This window comes from Lutzomyia longipalpis, chromosome 1 (assembly GCF_024334085.1).
Source record: "Lutzomyia longipalpis isolate SR_M1_2022 chromosome 1, ASM2433408v1".
In the NCBI taxonomy this organism is placed as follows: Eukaryota; Metazoa; Arthropoda; class Insecta; order Diptera; family Psychodidae; genus Lutzomyia; species Lutzomyia longipalpis.
Window position 1 is genome coordinate 29,284,761 of NC_074707.1, and position 19,552 is coordinate 29,304,312.

General features: G+C 34.6%; 1 protein-coding gene across 1 annotated transcript; it reads right to left on the reverse strand.

Moving 5' to 3' along the window:
• Positions 1-6,762: 6,762 nt before the first annotated feature.
• Positions 6,763-10,629, reverse strand: LOC129797448 (structural maintenance of chromosomes protein 5-like). Its single transcript, XM_055840023.1, has 6 exons — positions 10,372-10,629; positions 9,020-10,307; positions 8,755-8,963; positions 7,522-8,692; positions 7,176-7,451; positions 6,763-7,109 (listed from the first exon to the last, which is right to left on the reverse strand). Exons 1-6 carry the CDS (start codon positions 10,416-10,418, stop codon positions 6,984-6,986), a joined length of 3,117 nt encoding a protein of 1,038 aa, XP_055695998.1. The 5' UTR covers positions 10,419-10,629; the 3' UTR covers positions 6,763-6,983.
• Positions 10,630-19,552: the final 8,923 nt, after the last annotated feature.

Below are 19,552 nucleotides of genomic sequence, written 5' to 3' on the forward strand. Positions count from 1 at the left end.
ATTGATCTTGGATTATCCCGTCATACCCTGATTGGCTAATTGTGTGGAAAATATTCTCTTTTTTTCTCCCGTCACACTTGCAAGAATTAAAATGAGATTAATAAAATTGTCGATATATTGCAGAAAACCTTGTCTACATAACTTAATTTTTCAAACATTCATTTACTTTTTAATATTCTAAAAATTCTTTTATCGCAAATACCTAGATTTTTTTTAATTGAACTCGGCGAATAATTAAAAAATATTTCATAAAATTGCTAAAATTATTCTTGTACTTGATGATTATTACATGAGTCCTTTGATCTCAATTTGCCCTTATTCAATTGGGCGTGTATGATGCAACGTTTACAATGTTCACCCTGAAAATTAACATATTTGTGTTCTTTGCATAAGACTCTCTCTCTATATAAACCTTCTTTTTACCATACCTTGACTTTACAAATTAACTATCACACCTGAGTCATGGCCTTTTGTCTCAAAGAACTTCTTTTCTTTTACATTCTGTTGGTGTGACATAAGAAAACAATAGCGATTATTGTTGGTATTCATCCTAAAAATAATTTGAAACACTATGTATTGAATTAATAATAATAATTTAATATTTATAGCCTTCATTGTTGTACACGATGGAATGGGCGTTTAACTAATATTCCTCTTTCTTCAAACATTTTTTCAACATACTTCCATTCTATTGTATGACAAATGCGCGAGATAATTTCTCCAAAGTGACCATTTTCACAAATTAACATTCTCTTAATCATCTTCCATGATATGAATATTAATCCCTTAAATAAATTAATCTCTCTCTCTATGGAACTCATGCTAAATTGCTGGTCATTTCCCCACTCTGCATGAGTATAGAAGTAAGCCTATATCCACTGTGTGGCTCTTAAGTTAAAATTGCTCCTAGCGAAAATTTTCTGTGTAGTCTACCTGGCCTGTAATGTTGGAATAGAATTGTGCGTATGTAGAAGAAGATTATATACCTTGTCGGCATCGGGGTTTTAATGTAGAGTGAGTGAAATCGAATGAATGACGATGGAATTCTTCCACTTTGTTGTTACCTGCGGACTGCACTCCGTGTTGGATATGAAACAGGTATTTTGTGGACAGTGACGCCGTTTCTATTCACAAACCTTTCCATCATAAATTGAATGGGCAAGGAGATAAAAAGAAGGCCCCTCTGGGATCAAAGATCGAAGGGAGATGTGAAGGAAAAAAAGGTTCCCCTCACCACCACCTGTTTGAAAAATCTAAATAATCATCAATTTTTCTTAGAATCAAACACCTATTTTGTTGGTCGCGCAACGCTTTGGTGTTTTCTAAACAGCTACACTTCACCAAGAAGTCACAGGTAGAGTAAATGAGTTTGAGAGATTTAAAGAACCAAGCAAATAAGAACAGAATAATTTGACTAAATATTTATAATGTTACAGTTACATATTCCTTGCATCCTTTATATGCTTAAAAGAAAGCTTGATGAATTAATCTGATTAAATCGGTTAAGAATTATTAAGAATGTTTTGTCTTCACTACACCACCTGATTCCATAAATTCAACAATGGTCACGCAGGAATCACAAAACTCATAAACATACATGGACTATCTTTGTTTTCATTTCTTGCCAGTTTGGTTCTCAACAGGTTGATATCAAATGAAAAATTCCTTGAATTAATAATAATTGTTAACGTGATGAAGGAATGACGCAGTTAATCTTACTACTGCCCAGAGAGACACATTCAACAAAGCACGTTGGCAATTTTTTTTTCTTAGACCACTCACGATAAGTGCAAGAAGATGAATAACAGAGCCCCGTATATGCACATCATGGGCACCACTGATAATGCATCACAAGGAATGAAGAGGGATTGCAATTCACCTGCCTTTTAGCATTCAGAGTCAATAGATTGAAGGTAATTTTCATTTAAAATCATCATAAACGGGCACAATAAATTGTCGATGGAATTTTCTCATAAGCTTCTCATTTGATCATTTGAGACACCTGCACAATTGTAGTGGATGAGATCGCTGTCGCATTGAAAGATATTAATCAATAAATGAATGGGAGAATTTAGCAAATCAGCAAAGATATAAAAAAAACCACGATATTCTGCAATAGGATGAAATACAAAATATCATTCTTCCCATTCACGTATTTTACACACACACGTCATATTTCATCGCCATTCACAGTTTAATCTAAACACCACGGAATTAGAAGACGAAAAGAGCTTATTAAGACATGTGATGAGTGGAAATTTGTGGCAATTTGAGACGCGATATCGAAGAGGTTTTTTTTTTGCTGTTTAATGTTTGCTCAAAAGCGAAAAGGTCACCACCATACCAATGATCTTATCGAACAACATCTAATAACTTGCTCAAGAACGCGATTTTTCTCATTACAATTCATGATTTGTAATGTGGAGTGATTTCCAAGCAAACAAGAAATCCACTAAAATTCGAGTGAAATATTTCGATGTGAACCTTTTCTGTCGAAATATGTTGATTTTTTTTATGATTTTAGGAAATATAAATTGGCCAAACGTTTTTTGCTAATAAAATAAAGCATTTTTTAAAGAAATCCTTAATTAAAAAGCCTGAGAATGAACTAAGGTTTTAGATGTTTTTCTTTCAGACATTTTATTTTGTATTTTATTAAAAAAGATAATAAATTAATTTCTTCAAAATTTTCCAGAATAACGATCTCATTTTTTTAACATGTATTTAATGGCGAGCAAGATGGCGTCCTTATTTAAAAAAAAAACTTTTAATTCCAAAATGGCGTCTTCTTTTAAAATAACAACATGCCTTTTTTTAAAGATAGCGATCATTCTAATATTTTGTTTTTCTTTTTATAGGAAAAATAATTAAAGGTCCTAGATTTAGGGTGTCAGCTTTCATTCCTCTTGGAGGATTTTCCTGGCCAAAGTGACCAATTTGGTTTTTTTTTAATCGTCTCAATATGAAATTTATTTTTTTCATTGTGATAAATTTTACGTCTATAATGTATAGGAGGGGCCAATAACTTCAAGTTTGTGGAAAGAAAATCTGGAAAAACGTTTTCTTTTTCTGAGAAAATTAAGGTTAAAGTTTTAGGTATATATATATATATCGTATGGCACTAGTACGGCACTAATAAATAAACACGAAATCACAATTCTACAATTGCACGTCCAGGTTTTGGAGCCACAAAATAGAGTCTCCTGTGAGGTTATTTAAAACATGAATTCCTTCATCAAACTTCCGATTAGGGCATTCATCCAGGATGTGTTGAATAGTTTGAGAAGGACAACCATAGTCGCATGCCTCGCTCGTAGCCGGAGATGTTTGACAACCTGCACGAGTGATTCTATAATCCGGTTCCCCCTGCGCACGGACTTAGTCCGTGGCTAATAGTCAAACCTAAAGGTGATGCTACACAGCTATAGTACGGCATACCAATAAACTTTAAAGTTTTAGGTTAGAAAATCGAAACCTCGATGGGTTAATCATGGTACGCCTAGCCTAGGTAGGTCCTAGCCTAAAAATTTTAATCGCAAGCTCAGAATATAAGACAGATTACATTCGATTCAATGGGGAAGATAGGAAAAATGCAAAAAAAAACATTTTTTTTTTACGTTTCAGATTTTGATTTCAATACAAAGGTAAAGTTGTCGTCACTGCGATTCCAAAAAATTCTTGGACTTATCCGGGTTTAAATTAAGAAATCATAAAAAATAATGAATTTATAGACCATCTTTTTTGTGCAATTTCCTTTGGCGTTACCTTTTAGAGGTAAACCCGCGCTAAATAACTTCCTTCATTCATTTCCTTTTACCAATAATGTAGCAATGAACCTGTACATGCAATATAAAATTGATGAAAAATTTTAATGTGTGTATATTTCGAGGATTTTAAGTGGCAAAATCATGACCGTGTCGATTTCTTACATCGCCCAATAATCATATGTGAGAAAAATTTCACAATATTTGCGTTTACACTCCACGCAACGATAAGAACTTCTTGAAGTTGAGATGTTAAGAAATACAAATTACAAAATTATACTCATATGATATACGACCTATACGACGTGTACTGTAGTGGGCATTGCTGCGATATAATTTTCAAAAGAGCTCAAGTATTGCATTCCAAAGTGAAATTTTTGATTTTCTTTCTTATAGTTGTTCCGATCGTCAAGCATTACTCGTAAATGTTGGGTGATTATTTCTCGTTTCAATTGCAACATCGTCATATTTTCTATCGCCTCTTCGCGTCGTCTCTCCCTCAATTTCTTGTATGACAAAATATTATGGCGCGAGATTATCCTCCACTGCGCAAGTTTAATTACCTTTGAGCGAACAAATTGCTGTCACTTCATTTCCAACTGACAAATTTGTAAAATTATCAGCCGCGCCACATATAACATTTTTTAATTACGCCACACTAATTATGGGCCTCTCTTTGCTACCTTCTCTCTCTTGTAATTCCTTCCCTCATCCGTGAATTCCAAGTTTTTTTTTATGGCACAACATTAGATTTATTCACCTTGAAAAAGTAGTTGCTATTTATGGGAAAGTCCAATAAAAATTATCGACAAAATAGTAAATTGTGTGAGCACGGCAATTTCTTCTAAATACCCATTTTGAAAGAAAAAAAAAAGTATATAATTTCTCCTCGTAATATTTATTGTCTCTCTCCTCCAATGAAGGAATTGTACCAAACGCCCATAAACTATCGCATTGGCGAGATGGTATATTGAATGTGTTCGACTTTTATTTTCTTACCATAGGTAGCTTTTGCCGACGAGATATTCCTCAAAGGAAAACAATGAGATGTAACACGCAAGATATTTTAGCACCAAAAAAGGTAAAATGGCAATTCAGTCAATAAAATTCCTCCATTCACAGGAGTAATTGCATTATTTTATTTAATCAATTACAAGTAAATGAGGAGAGACATGAAATGGGCAATTTATTGATGTTTCTGCGTCACAAATTCAAGCAAAATTGACACATTGACATTGAAAAAAAATGCCATCAAGGAAAAGATAAATAAATTGTATTTCTCGAGAAACAATTTACAAACCACTCTATCTCATTCAATTTATCGTTTAAAGAAAAACCCACCGCAAGTTCAACAAAACGAAAAAAAAAATGAAGTATTTTTTTTAAATAGAAATTATGCTTCTAAACCTGCATTACCTTTGGGTGCAATGCCGCAGGTCAGGAACTTTTTTCTTTATATAAAACTCACAAATAAAAACCAAAAAAAAAAGACGTTACGAAAGAAAGAGAGCATGTAAAACCCTTCGCTGTATGCTTGTGGGGAATTTAGTAAAATTTACCGTATTGTTTTTATATGTATATTTTTTAAGACTGCGTGGGAGCGAGAAAATAAGGATGTTGGCCTATAAAATTTACATAAATTCATCGAGTTAAAATTATCTATATTCGTATTATCTGTGCCAATGCCATTCAATTCTTACCATGTTTACTTCTCTGATTTAATTAAATTAATTTACTATTATTCTGAACTAGTTCATTGTTAATTTTCTAAAGGGAGTTTAATAAACCAATAGCGACTCTTTTTCCCTTCAACAGGAAATCTTACCTTATAAAAATGAATTTTCATTGTATTTTAACATTTTAACTTTTTTATCAAAGGTGTTTATCTGCCGAATAGTTTGATTGTTTTGGCGAACAATCCCAAGATTAGCGAATAATCACAATATATTGTGGTAGGCCGACGTGTTATTTAGATTGAAAATTGGGAATTTTTGAAATTCTCGAAATCGACGCTCACCGGAAGGAGAATTTCAAAAATTCCCAATTTTCAATCACAATATATTCGAAGATCTGAATATTCTCATTTTCAGTTAGAATTTAGTACTTCTTCAGCTTGAATTTACTTTCTGTCAGAATTTACTTTTTTTTACTACTTTTTAGGATTAAATTTAGTACATCTTATTCGCCTTAAATTTAGTACTTTTACAGCTTAAAATTAGTACTTTTTTTATTGGATTCAGTACTTTTCCAGTTAGAATTTACTATATTTTTGGCTAGAATTTAGTATATTTTCGATTAGAATTTAGTACTTTTAATTATTGAATTTACTTCATAATATTCAATTTTTTAAAAATACTAAATTCTAACCAAAGCAATAGAAAATTCAAGCTGAAAAAGTACTAAATTTTATTCAAAAACAGTTAATTCTAGCTGAAAAAAAGTTCCGAATAAAATGAGAAATTGTACTAAAAAATCTATAAAGTTCTAAATTGAATTTTACTTCTTCGAATAGAATTTAGTACTTTTTATGCTATTGCCGCTCAGTCTGTACCAATTTAAGACTAAAAATAAAGAAATGTTCGTCTGCTGAATATTTTGATTTCTTTGGCATTTTTTGCTCTAGCGACTACAATTTTTAAGATATCGATTTTTGAGTTTACGCTTCTTTTGGTGGCAGAAGTTTTCAGATATCTCAATCCAATCAAAAGTTATTCGCGGTTAAAATCATGCCCTAATTTCCTGGCCACCCTGTATTTTATACTTACCCAGTAAACAAGTTATTCAGTCAACAAAACCTCAATCAATAATTGATAAATTAATTGAGCCAGTCAATTGATTGATCAATCATTGGTCAATCTCAGGTAAAAATTCATGCAAACCTACATTGACTCAATATTGAGCTCAATAATTGATCAATTATGGGCAAAATTTGAGTATGTTTATAAATTTTTGATCTCAAACAAAGGTAAGTTCTTATTTTGGTATGTAAAAAAAATAGTTTTTAATGTGAAAGTCGAAAATTAAAACTTTATTTCATGTTTCTTTGAATTCAATATTACACAGAGTTTTAATCATAATGTATTTTATGATATTGAGAAGTTAGGGAATTCAGTTAGTTCATAAAAGAATCGAATAAGAAATTCACATGGTTTGGATTAAATTAGCTTAATCACATTATAAGAAAGTTTAAATGAAAGTAAGTGAAATAATACCTGTAATTCAGTTTTTTGGGTAATAGTTATCGGTGCTGTTGTCATTTATGAAGAGCAGAGGAGTCTCAATATGTGGTCCATTGAAGACGCAATGGAAAACCATGTATTTGTTTGTCTTAACGCCCGGAAGAAGCTGTAAAAAAGACAAAGAAATGTTAAGAGAATATTTAAGAGACTTTTCACTGCTGAAAATACAAACCTTTGGAGTGATGAAAAAGTACTGAGACATTCCCGGCTTGGAAGTCTCATCGACGAGCATCTCGAAAATCTTGCGTTCATTCTTTGGATCCATTCCCTGATTGATCTCATCGACACAGCGGAAGGGCACCTGACTAAGATGCTGCAGTGCCAATGTGTACGTCGCAATGGCCACGGTGCGCTCCCCACCGGACTGAAGGAAGCTATTGAGTTGCTGTAGAGACTCATTGTTGCGATAGACTACCCTTATGCAGATTCCATAGCTTGAGTATTCGTACTTAAATATAAAACAAAGATGCATTTATGGAACAAGAAATGCGAAAAAAAGGAAACAAAACTCTGCTTACCTCACTTACACGCGTAAGCGAAACTTCTCCAGCAAATCCCATCGTTGCCATGAAACCGGAAAATTTCGAATTTATGGTCTGGATGACTTCTTGTATTCCTGGGAACCACTTTCCATGCAATTGAGCCATATCTCGCTTCAACTTCTGATGCACCCCACTGTGATTGGCTATCATACCGCACAGCTCTTCAATCTTCTTCTGACGTGCCGCATACTCCTCAATAACCCTCTCATTGCGTCCCTCCATACAATCCACTTGCGCCTGAAGATTACTAATCTCCTCATCGAGTTCTGCCACCGCATTTGGCAACTCATGGAATTCTGGACGTTCCATGTAGTTCAAATTGCCCTCAAAGACATCCTCAATGAGTGCCTTGATATCATTTTTGTGCCCAGTCACCTTCTTCTTGTAAGCTTCCAAAATTTGCTGAATCTGAGATACAAGCCTCTTGGCACTCTCCACTGCTATCTCCGCTTCACAGAGACGCGCCTTAATGTCAGCATTATCCGCATGGTATCTCTTTAGGTAGTCTCGATGATACATGAGATCTATCTCCTTTTCCTCGAACATCTCCGCCGAATTTGCCATCTTCTTGATCACTTCGAGCATTTTCCTCACAGACTCTTCAGTAACTTTCTTGCATTTCTCCTCCTCAGCCTCAACATCTACCATTGTAGCCCTAATATTGTCCAACTTTCTCTTCTGCAATTTCACCCTCTTGCCAAGTCCTGCAAATTGCTGAATCTTCCCCTCAATCTCCTTCAGTTGAACATTCAAATCGCGGGCATTGCTCTCATTCCATGAAATCTTCCTCTCGCATTCGGCAATGTCAACGGACATCGAATCACTCCTTCGCTGCAAATCCCCCAAAGTTCTCTGTTCATTCTGCAAGACAACCGGATTCACAGCAACTGAGAGGAGTTGCTTCCCTTTGATCTCAATGCACGTAGTGGACGTAGCGCTGGAATACTTGGACTTTGCCACGGCATATCGATGATTTGGTGTGAAGAAAAAGTTCACAAGCCCCGATCTGGTGACTTCATCCAAATTCTTGCTCGTATTCTCATTCCCAACTGGAATGTTCTGAAGTTGATAAATCTTGCAGAGGTAGTTGAGAATTGGGAATGGACCCTCAACCATATCCAGCAAAAACTTCGAGAATCCAAAGCGACTAAAAGAAAAAAATCCTTTTTTAACGAAGAAAAGTTATTTAAAAGGAGTGAGAAAACTTACGTGAGCTGACTAATCGGGACTCTGGGAGTAAAATTAATTTGACTTGCCGCCTTGCTCTGAAGAACATTCACCGTCAAATGCATTTCTTTGGTGAGCTTCTTCACCAACAATTTCATGTCTTCGGTGTCCTCGCACACTATGGCTGTCAAATCTCTCACTGCGATGACATTTTCCAAGTACTTTCCCTCTCGGGCATCCTTAAGTTTCAGCTAAAAATCAACGAATCGTGAATAAAAGGCAAAAGATAAGAAACTTTAAAATTTACCTCAATGATGATTGGATCGTAGACTTTTCCACGGAATTGATCACGATTGTCATGAAGCCACATTGTTGCTTTATACATGTCCGGATAGCGACTCTCCATGGCTGCCAGATGCCTCTTCTCCACATCCTGCAAATCTGCAATCTTCCGCTTTGTGTTCTGAATCGCAGTCTTAATTTCCAAGTCACGCTCATCGACATATTTCTGCCTCTCTTTCTCAAGCTCCTTGGTGATGTGACGCATGTCCTTGAGGCGTTCCCTGAGAGATGGCACCTTTGCCTCCAATTCCGGTTGCTGCTTGGCACTTTCCTCGAGATCCTGCAGAATGGCTGTCAGGACAGTGGTTTCCTCGGCAATTTCTGCATTTTGGCTCTCCCTATGCTTCTTAGCATTCGCCACAGCAACTTTAGCCATACGGATTTTGGATTCGAGTTCATCCACCTGCTGCTCCATTGAAGACAACTCACTGCGCATCTTTGACGTCGCATCCATACACGAGACAATATCTCCATCAATCTTCTTCACCTGAAGTGTGTAGTCTTTGCATTCGGCCTGAAGGGGTGCCAACTTTTTCTCGTGCTCCTTCAGGGCCTTCTTTGCATCCTCGAGATCACGCTTGCAATCCTCTACCTTCTTATTGAGCTCTTCGATGTCCATGTGGATCTTCTTGATCTTACCCACCTGAAGCTTTTCCAGGAGAACTGTTCTCTTCTCCATGTTGTCAATGCGCAGTTTGAGCTGCTCATTTGTCGCTTCAACTTCTTTCAGCTCATTCTTCCACTTGGCAATGTCGGTGTTGGATGAAATGGAGGATTTCTCCATGTTGCGCAACTCCTGGAATTGCTCATGAGCCTCAGCACTGCAGACGGACTTCACGGTATTGATGAAAATTTCCTCCGGATTCATCTTTGCAAAATCCTGAACACGATCCTGTGGCAGGAATTGACACAGATTGTCCACCTGGATGTTGAATTGACGTACTTGCTCAATGTAAGCCTTCTGTGTGACCGGCTTCTTGTCAATCCTCCAGATTTCCTTGCCGGAGTTGTCGAAGATGCGATTGAACTCAACCACATTACGTGAGTCGTCCTTGTAAATCTCAATAGCAACTGCAGCCTTCTTCTTTCCGTTTTTAATGTAATCCACAAGAGTCTTCCCACGCGACAAGGTGCTACAAGTCCCTCCCATTCCAATTACAATCGCCGCCACAAGTGTTGACTTCCCTGTACCATTGGGGCCGATGATGACATTCAAATATGGCCCACAGTACATCTTCACCGAATCGTAAGTACTGCAAAAGACAAAGCAAATTAACAAGGAATTCCCATTTAAGGTCCTTCAATATAGAAACTTACATAAAATTGTTCACGGTCACGGAACAAATTTTCCCTCGATCCCCCATTTTGAGGTTATGTAACACCGAAGTTTCTGGCTTGCAAACTTCCTGAAGATTTTTTTACTGAATTTCAACAGCAAAACGTCCTATTTATCGCTAATACAAGATTTTAGATGAAATTGCCAAGTTTCACAACAATATTGAAGAAAATTTTGCGAAAACCTCGAAAGAAAATTCTTTTGCGCTTTTTTCCTTTTTTGGTCACTTTTTCATCCCGATGGAACGCGTGAAATCGATTATAAAATATCCCAGCGGGACCATGACAAAAGAATTTAATTTTTCAAATTCTGTCCGTTACAAAACGATCTTCAGTTCACTTTCAAACTCTTTAAGCAAATTAAAAAAATAATCAGACTATTTCCCTAAAATCAGTGAATTTGATACAATCCCGTCATTCTCAGAGTTCTCAGACTAAGAGCTTACAAAAACGATGTATACAATCCCAACAATACAATATAAATAAAGGAAATAAACCAAAAAGGTCTAAAAGATGTAAGAAGAGAGAGAGCAGACAAAATACAAGAAATAAAATTACAAAACTTATTAATTCCTTTATACAATGAATATAAATTGAGGAGGGTTCGTAATCTTCTTAACCTGGAAACACAGAAATATCATTTTTCCTTCAACTCCTTCATCCTACAATTTACTTTTTGAATAGATTAGGTAATAATGGAAGTTAAATTATCCCTTTACGCACTATTTTCATCTTAGAGTCTCCCTATTTATCATTTTCTGTCTCCTCCATCTCACGTATCTTCTTATTTCAAGGCAAGATCACATTCAATATTTTATTTAAGACATGCTTGTGGTACATATAAATACATTACCATTGGAGTTGAAAGAAAATAGATTCATTTTTAGCTCATCTTTCTAAAACGTTTTCTTCTAGGAACTTTAATCAAAATCATTTAGATAAGAGGTGCCTTAAATATTTTGTACCTGAGGAAGGAGATAAAATTCTCCGAAATGTTGCAATTGATTTAAAGTATATTAAGGAAATCTTAACTCTCAAATCTTTTGCTTCATTTCCCCAATTTTTACTTTTTCTCTCTTTTCTCAAAACATTAAAAGATCCATCTGGAAAATTCCAACTCTGCAACATAAGCCAAGCTATACGAATATATAGACATGAACATGTAGTATCAAGGGGAAGAGCAGGTAGGTATATTTATTTTATTCCATTCGGTATAATTTTGTTGCATTCCACTTCAGCAAGAAGAGTCAATTACTAATTAACTCTCCTCTCTGTTAGCATAAACACATCTTAAGGCAATAGTTGTTGGCATTGTTGAGTATAGGATTGTATTGAAAAGTCAATCATAACGCGTCTAGTTATAAGAGTTGGTATACCACAACGTGGAGGGGTCAGTCTATGCGTTGTAATTTCTTTTGTAAGTGGTATTGAAAGATGCAAAGTTGAGATCTGTGGGTAATGCCGGCAAGAAGCTACTGGGCACGAAAATTCCACCCATCTTCCTCCGTGCATGGGCTGCATGTTTCCTGGACATGGAGATCTGTGGGTAATGCCGGCAAGAAGCTTCTGGGCACGAAAATTCCACCCATCTTCCTCTGTGCAATGGGCTGCACGTACCATCAAGAATACCAACACACTCAAGTAGAGAAAAAGATGTTGTGAAGTGGATAAAAGAGGGAAAAAGAAAGAATTTTTACACAAATTAGTTTATTTTATTAATGAATTATTTTATTAATGAAATTAATAAAATTGGTGGCGCGTCCGGATCATTCCGGCCGTAGGGCCTTGTTAATTTTTATTCATAGTTCTTGAGAAACCCAAATTTTCGGCGGTATACATCACGGACTTCTTGAAGTTCTAAAAAAAATTTAAAAAATTATAATTAATCAATTATTTAATAAAATTTTCTTTAAATTTTTATTACCTCTTGCATTCACGTTTCCTTCCAAACTCTCCAAGTATGTCTTGACCTTTTTCCCCAACTGCCGAACTTGTGCCTCGTAGGCATTCTTTCTATTTATCACCTCCTCTGCAGCCTCCATCGCCTGGTCCCGCTCCTGGAAAAACTCTGCTGCCTCCATTGGTAATTTTCTTTTTCCTGGATTTGTTAGATCTTCACTTAATTCTTTTCGAACTTGTGCCTCGTAGACCTTCTTCCTAGTTATCACCTCCTCTGCAGCCTCCATCGCCTGGTCCCGCTCCTGGAAAAGCTCTGCTGCCTCCATTGGTAATTTTCTTTTTCCTGGATTTGTTAGATCTTCACTTAATTGCCCCTTAAAGTTAGGCAATTTTTGTTTTTGTTTTTAGCGCCTCTTGCGGATGTTTTTGGAACTTGGAATGCTCTAGACAGTTGTAGGGCTTATCGAAACCTTTCATTTGAACCTAAGTTGGTCAAAATCGGTCAAGCCGTTCTCGAGTTATATCGAAAAAACACTTTTTGCTTTAGGCCGCCATATTTGCTAAACCGCTTGACCGATTTTCAAGTATGAATTATCGATGAAAATGTCTCACTGAGCTCTACAACATAATAAAATTTCAGATCTCTATCTATAAGGAAACTGGTTGACGGTGTTTCAAAATGGCGGACGGCAGCCATCTTGGATTTTGAAAATGTCAAAAAATGAAATTTTACACCTACATTTCTATAGAAAACTTCAAACCGGAAGTCTCTATCTGTTACCGTTCTCGAGCTATAAGGCAAAGTTTAGAGTCCTGGACGGCAGGCCGGCAGGCCGGACGGCAGGCCGGCCGGATCAAAAATTTTCCACCACCATTTTCGTAATGTGGGATGTCTAAAACGTGTTCATACCAAGTTTGAACCCGATCTGAGGTAGTCGGTTTTTCCGACGATTACAATATTGGTGTTGGCCACGAAGTGGAACACCAACTAATAGAGAAATATCTACATCAACATAATATTAGATATTTATTTTGCAAAAGTCCAAGAATGCACAGTCATAACCATTAAATAGACACCTTGTACATCACCTAAATTTTTTTAAAGTTATTCAGCCTTGTTTTATGATAGTCATTCATTCTCGCATCATGAAATCCCTGATGGAAAAAAATCTTCTCGCATTTAGGATTTGGAAATGAAATAAAATGCTGAACAATCCGTGAATATGTTGAAGAAGGAACCCTCTGTCCATTAATTGTTGGATTAAAATTATGCGTGAATGAAAAAGAGTGTGGATGTTATTTTGAATCCCACATTCTTCCAGCAGCCAGCATTGTGTGGTAGGTCGAAAAAAAGACGAAAAAGAAAATCAGTGCAGGTTGTATTCTATGTTCATTTCCAGCATATCGTGTCTCTTTTTTCTTCAATAAAAATTCTAACATGATTTGTGCTTAATAACCTACGAGAAATTCTGAAGGAGTTGATGGATCAGCTCTTTACGCTTTAATAAATCATCGTGGAATAATTCCATTGTCGGGTGAGCTTCACAAGCGTATTTTTTTTTTAAACCATTTTAATCGTTTTAGATGTTTAAAAGTATCATGGATCTATATATAAATATAGTGTGAGAGTTATATTTTGCTTCATATTTTTCGTTTGATCAATTTCTAACAGTCTTTAAGCGCAATTAATAGCATGGTAGGAAAGTATATTAAAAGGAAAACTGTATACATATATTTGAGAAGATGGAAGATATGGCAATATAGCAAAAAGAAATAACTGGCCTATATAGCAACATACATAGTTGGGTCGCATGTTTGTTTTTTTTTTTGTTTGAGCTTCATTCTTTTCTTTTTTTACGTTATTAGATTGCTTTAGAGACCAAATAGCACGCTTCCTAAACAAAAAGTACTTCAATTAAGATTGGCGTTTTATCCCAAAGAAATAGCAGCAACAACAAAAAAGAAACATTCCCAAAATGGATCACAAAAATGGAAAATGGTGTCATGAAATTCTGTAGTGACTTTTGAAAGAATCTTAAGAGGTAGTGGTGCCAAATGAATGATAATGCCACACGCAAGTGTAAAAAAAATATATATTCAACGTAGGAAATGCAATTAAGATAGTCTTGGTGAGATACAACGCACCTCCCTGCCGAAAAAAAAGAGTTCCATTGTAATTTGTATTTCTTCCACGAGAGGAAAATGATAATGAGAAGAAGTAAAATATGTCGAAGAGAGAATATAACACTTCTTGGCACTAAAATGAGTAAACCTCAATTCTGCATGGGCGACGCTGAATGTGGTGAGCATCTCATTACTGTCTGTGTCCCATATTGGGCGGTAAAATGCTATGATTCATTGAGCAAAAAGACGCCAAGAAACAATAAAAAGATATAAAAATCTATATCACACCGCATACCCAAGTCGTATTGGGTACCCCCGAACATGGCAATCCATCCCAAAATGTCTCTATTTGTGTCCAAGATCAAACAGAGACATGAATGAAATTAATTTGTAAGACACTTTGGTGGAGCCTTGAACCTAATTAATGAATATTTAATCGCTGAATAATCTTCTAAATCGAGAAAAGTGGTTAGAATAGAAACCTCGACTGACCGACTTTGCAAAAAAAAAGTTGTTTCACTAACTGACTTTAAATTTAAATGCTAATTGTTGGCAATTGGTAATGTACCCTGCATTTTAAAATTCAAAGTAATATTTTATTCGATTTTATGCTGGAAAAAAATTCTTATTGTTTTTCTTTATAATCATAATCCGCTTATACACTCTTGACTGTTCCTTTGGATCAGACACAGAGAAATTAAAATTGCAATTTTATGTTAAAGTGAAGTCTTGGGTAGCCGAGGGGTTCTAGTTGCACGTTCTTTGAGCTTTTATGGGGGTTTGTTACATGTAAGTTACGAGAGTTCGAATCCCGAAGAAACATTATCCTTGAAGGGAACATAGCTCTCATGAGTCATCCTAGAATTTTAATCAAAATTTTGGTGATATTATGCGGCAAAGAAGAATATTTTATTTTCAACATTTCAATGTTTAATTTCAGATAAGAAATAATTTCTTAAGACTTTATTTGTAAAGCCATAAATACGCACTTTAGTAGATCATATCATAAACATTTTATAGGCTCATTGGCTCTATTGATTTTCACACCTTTGTACGAGGTTAATCACTCACTGAATGTTTACTTTTTGTGAGTTATAAATGTTCTATTTTATCTTTCATAATTCTTCCATAATTCTTTATTCTTCAGTACCTTCAATATGAAAGTCAAACTATTAATTAAAGTTTGTAAAATTCAATGAAATTATTAATTGAGGCAATTTCGTGATTAGAACTCCTTGTAGTTGAGTCCAATTCTATATTGAGTGTTATTAAAGTTTTATTTGAAGATTTTGTCACATCAGCAATGCCAAATGGTTTTCTCAATAATATGAGCCTTCACTTAAAATACTCTCCCTACCATTTGGTCTGTTTTCTTCAACATTGAAATACATCGCATGGAAATTGATACTTTATGCAAATACATCAATATGGGTTTGAGGTGTGAAAAGTGCGACACAATAGGTGTGTTTGCTAAGAAAAGCTGGGCCCTTCAGTGAAAGTTTTCACCTTGATTTCTTGTCACCTCTTCGACGCATCTCTCAACATGCTATTTTTGCGCCAACGCCGTTGATTCCTATATTACAAATTCATCGTGAGCTTCAGAGGCAATCAATCAAAGAGGCTAATTGATTCATTTTAATGCGTCTCACAAGCAAAAATGGGTGCAGTTTTATTGAATATGTACCTACTTCAAAAACCAGACTATCAAAGAAGAATAAGTAAATAAGACGCGATATGAAAAATATGTAGTATAGGTATAGAGAGATATTATAAATATGTGGAGGGCTGATATAAAAAAAAGCTCGATAGATTTTTCTTTTAAATTAAAAAAAAAAGAACCTGGTGGGGGTATTGTACCCATTTGGCCTCAGTGTTCTTGCGTTATCTCGCGAAGGTCAATCCAAATGAATATTCTTTAAGGAGTTCCAGTGCGACGCTAAGAATGAGAATAAACTTCGCCGGCAGCTTTTTCACGCGAAATAAATTTTAAAGAGTGGAGGATTTTTTTTTATAAGAAAACAAGTATAAAATAAAGAGTGTCGATGGTGGGATTGAAAAAAGAACATAAACAGCAACGTATAGCAAGTGAATCCAATCACATGGAGTTAGTGTGTGAATAAAATTAAATGGTTTAAGAATACAAATAGCAAAATACTTTGAACTTCTTTTTGCTATTCTCCAATCCAAACGATAGGTATCATGCTATTCCCAAGCGTCGACTATCTGGCTGGAAATTGACCAAATGCGAATACATTATGAGAAGTGTGTGCATGCTTCAGACATCAATTGATTGATTTGTTTCTCAAATGAAAACGAAGACGTGAATTGAATCTCTTTAATCCTACATGCTCCGCTCTGGTTTCTTTATAATTTTATTACTTTTTCTCAATTTTATTTATATCCACGGGCAATGTTTTTTTTTAAATTTATATTCTCAAAAGATTAATTCTAATTAATTGCCTCTGGTAAAACACGTTGTTACATCTATGCACAACAACATTTAATAAAATATTTTACATGAAAAAATACAAACTGTAAAAATTATTTTTATTTGATTTATTTAAACTAAAATAGAAACAAATTGTAGGAACTTATTTTACTAAAGTAATTTTAAACAAAAATTAATCTTAGCGGTTTTTTAACGAACAATAAATGAAAAAATCATTCCTTATATTAATTGACCTATCAGGCAGATCTAAAAGATTAGAATATGCAAGAAACTGCAATGGAGGCGCCGTAAATAACGATCGTTGTACTGTTTAATTCTACTGAAAATCTAATATTTAAAATTTTCTTTTATTTTTATATATTTTAAAAATTGAAGAAAAAAACTTTTGAGTTACTTTAAAGCTCCATACATTAGATTTCAATAGCTTCATGTAAGAATATCAGGCTACAAAAGCATCTTATTGTATTCAATTCAACATTTTAACCTTAACAGGTAGTATATGATTTTTTTATGAAGCTTTTTTGAAGCATAAAAAATTTATTTAAAAAAATCACATAAAGGATAAATACTTCAGATTAAGAGATATTTATATTTTCTTATTTCCAACTGAACACTCGTCTGGACATTTATACCGGAAACTTATTTATCGCCCTTCTCACATAATGATATGCACACCAAATGACAATGTTGTCGCCCATGCATTCGCCATGATGTGGAATTTGTGGTGGAAGATACGATGGATAGGTACACCACTAGCTATATATCTTTGAGAAAGAGAGTGCGGAGATTTACAGAAAATGTTTTGAAAATCAAATAAATTTCTGAGTAATGGAGCGCTTGCATAAAATTCAAGCCATGTCAATGTCGCTTTCAATTTCTCTGATAAAAACCCTGAGAGATTTTTCTCTGACGCGGTTTCTTTGACGATGGTGGTATTTTTTTTTTCATTTTTACCTCTTCGCGCGCATAGATCAAATTAAAATTACAAATTCACACCGTGCCGAGTTGACTTTGAATTTATTTTATTGGGAGTTTCAATTTCTAGGCATTTCGCCATTTTTTTCCCGGGGTTTGCAAGTCAATCTCTCAAGTCATTTAACTTCATTACTGTTATTATTAAATTTACCCAATTATGTGCAACCTGGATTTTTTTCCGTCCAATACGGGGCTCTCTTACACATTTTTTCACGGTTTTCACGAGTAAATTGGAGGTTGAGGTGATTTTGAAATTGATTTAGCCAAAAATTTTTACAACACTTCAGCGAGAGATCTTTTTTTTTTCATCGTCAAAGAATGAATAAATTAAATTTAATTTGGAAATCGGAATTCGCTCTTTTTCCCTATGTTGACATTTAAGATCTCAAACTTTCAGCAATATTGATTGAAGAATTTTTTTTCAAATATTTATGATTTTTTTCAACTAAATGTTTCTAAATTTCTGCCAATGAACACGATCAGCAAATTAATTTTTTTTCTTACTCATTTCAAATCAAACATTTTACTCGCAAATTCAATTCACGAAACATATCGCATTTAGGACACCAAATCATTGAGTGAATCTCATTGAAAGCATGGATGGGTGTAGTGAAGTATTTAGCGAAAAAATCTTTCAAATAATTGCTTTGCTTATGAGATATTTCAATGATATGCCATTGTAAGACACGGACTTTTTGCTTTATATCAAGAAAAGTGAATTACAGAGTGAGAAAAAATATTTAGGTGGATGTCATATTTAAGTGATTAAAATGATTATCGTGTTAAGTTTTTTTTTTCTCTCTCATTGCACAGACACAAAAGGTGAAGCAAAAAAAAATTGCCTTCAAGTTGAATCTCGTGGAAAAAAATGCCGAGTTCGTGTACAACAAATATTTAAAGAAGCTTTTGAGCATTTATCACAAGACGCGCTTTCCTTCTGGTGATAACACAAAAGGTAATTTACCAGAGTGCAATAAATTCTCCTCAAGTGGAAAAGACCTAAATTGTTTTATCACAAATTTTTCAGAGTAACATACCAAAGTAGAAATATTTTAAGTATTTTAAGTAGGTAGACTAATAATGCTAAACTTTCCCTTCTCACGCACAGAATGAACTGAAGCATAGATTAGATTTTTGTCACAAGTTATGCTAAATATAATTGGGCTTCAAAATTTTGTTTGGAATTAAATGGTTTTAAGAAGCGATCTTTCTTTAATTTTTAAATCATTAGACTTTAACTGAATTAATTTTTTTTCTCTTCATTGAATTAATTTGATTTTAATCCTTGATCATTGATTTGAAATAAAAAATCAACCCCTAAAAAATCTTAATTTAAAAAAAAAGTCTTCAACTCTAACTCAAGGGCAATTTCCTTCAATAAATCGGTAACATAAAAATAAATATTAAAATCTCCCAAATAAACATGTTGATAAAAACACGACAAGGTGAAGAAAACGACAAGAAAAAAAAAGATCCAAAATTGTCAAACAAAATTAAATATTCTGCGTATGTTTGTATGGAAGACACAACAAAAACAGCATAATCATAATTTTATTGTTCTTTTTCTTCGACATACCTCAGGGATTTGTTTGCCATTCGTGACGATGACACCTCTGCAGACTTTGCGCTTCTTTATGGTATTAAAGGTATTAAATGCAAATTTTTCCATGCCGTCTTTGGCTCTCTCTAAAATATCTCTTCGTCGCAATCACATCG

What these genes read in the sequence shown, in the direction of transcription:
- LOC129797448 (XM_055840023.1), bottom strand. Translation starts at nt 10,418, where the DNA reads ATGGGGGATCGAGGGAAAATTTGTTCCGTGACCGTGAACAATTTTAT. An exon ending in GTCCCGATTAGTCAGCTCAC is followed by an intron (nt 8,693 to 8,754) that starts GTAAGTTTTCTC and finishes TTTTTCTTTTAG; the next exon opens with TCGCTTTGGATTCTCGAAGT. An exon ending in CGCTTACGCGTGTAAGTGAG is followed by an intron (nt 7,452 to 7,521) that starts GTAAGCAGAGTT and finishes TTTATATTTAAG; the next exon opens with TACGAATACTCAAGCTATGG.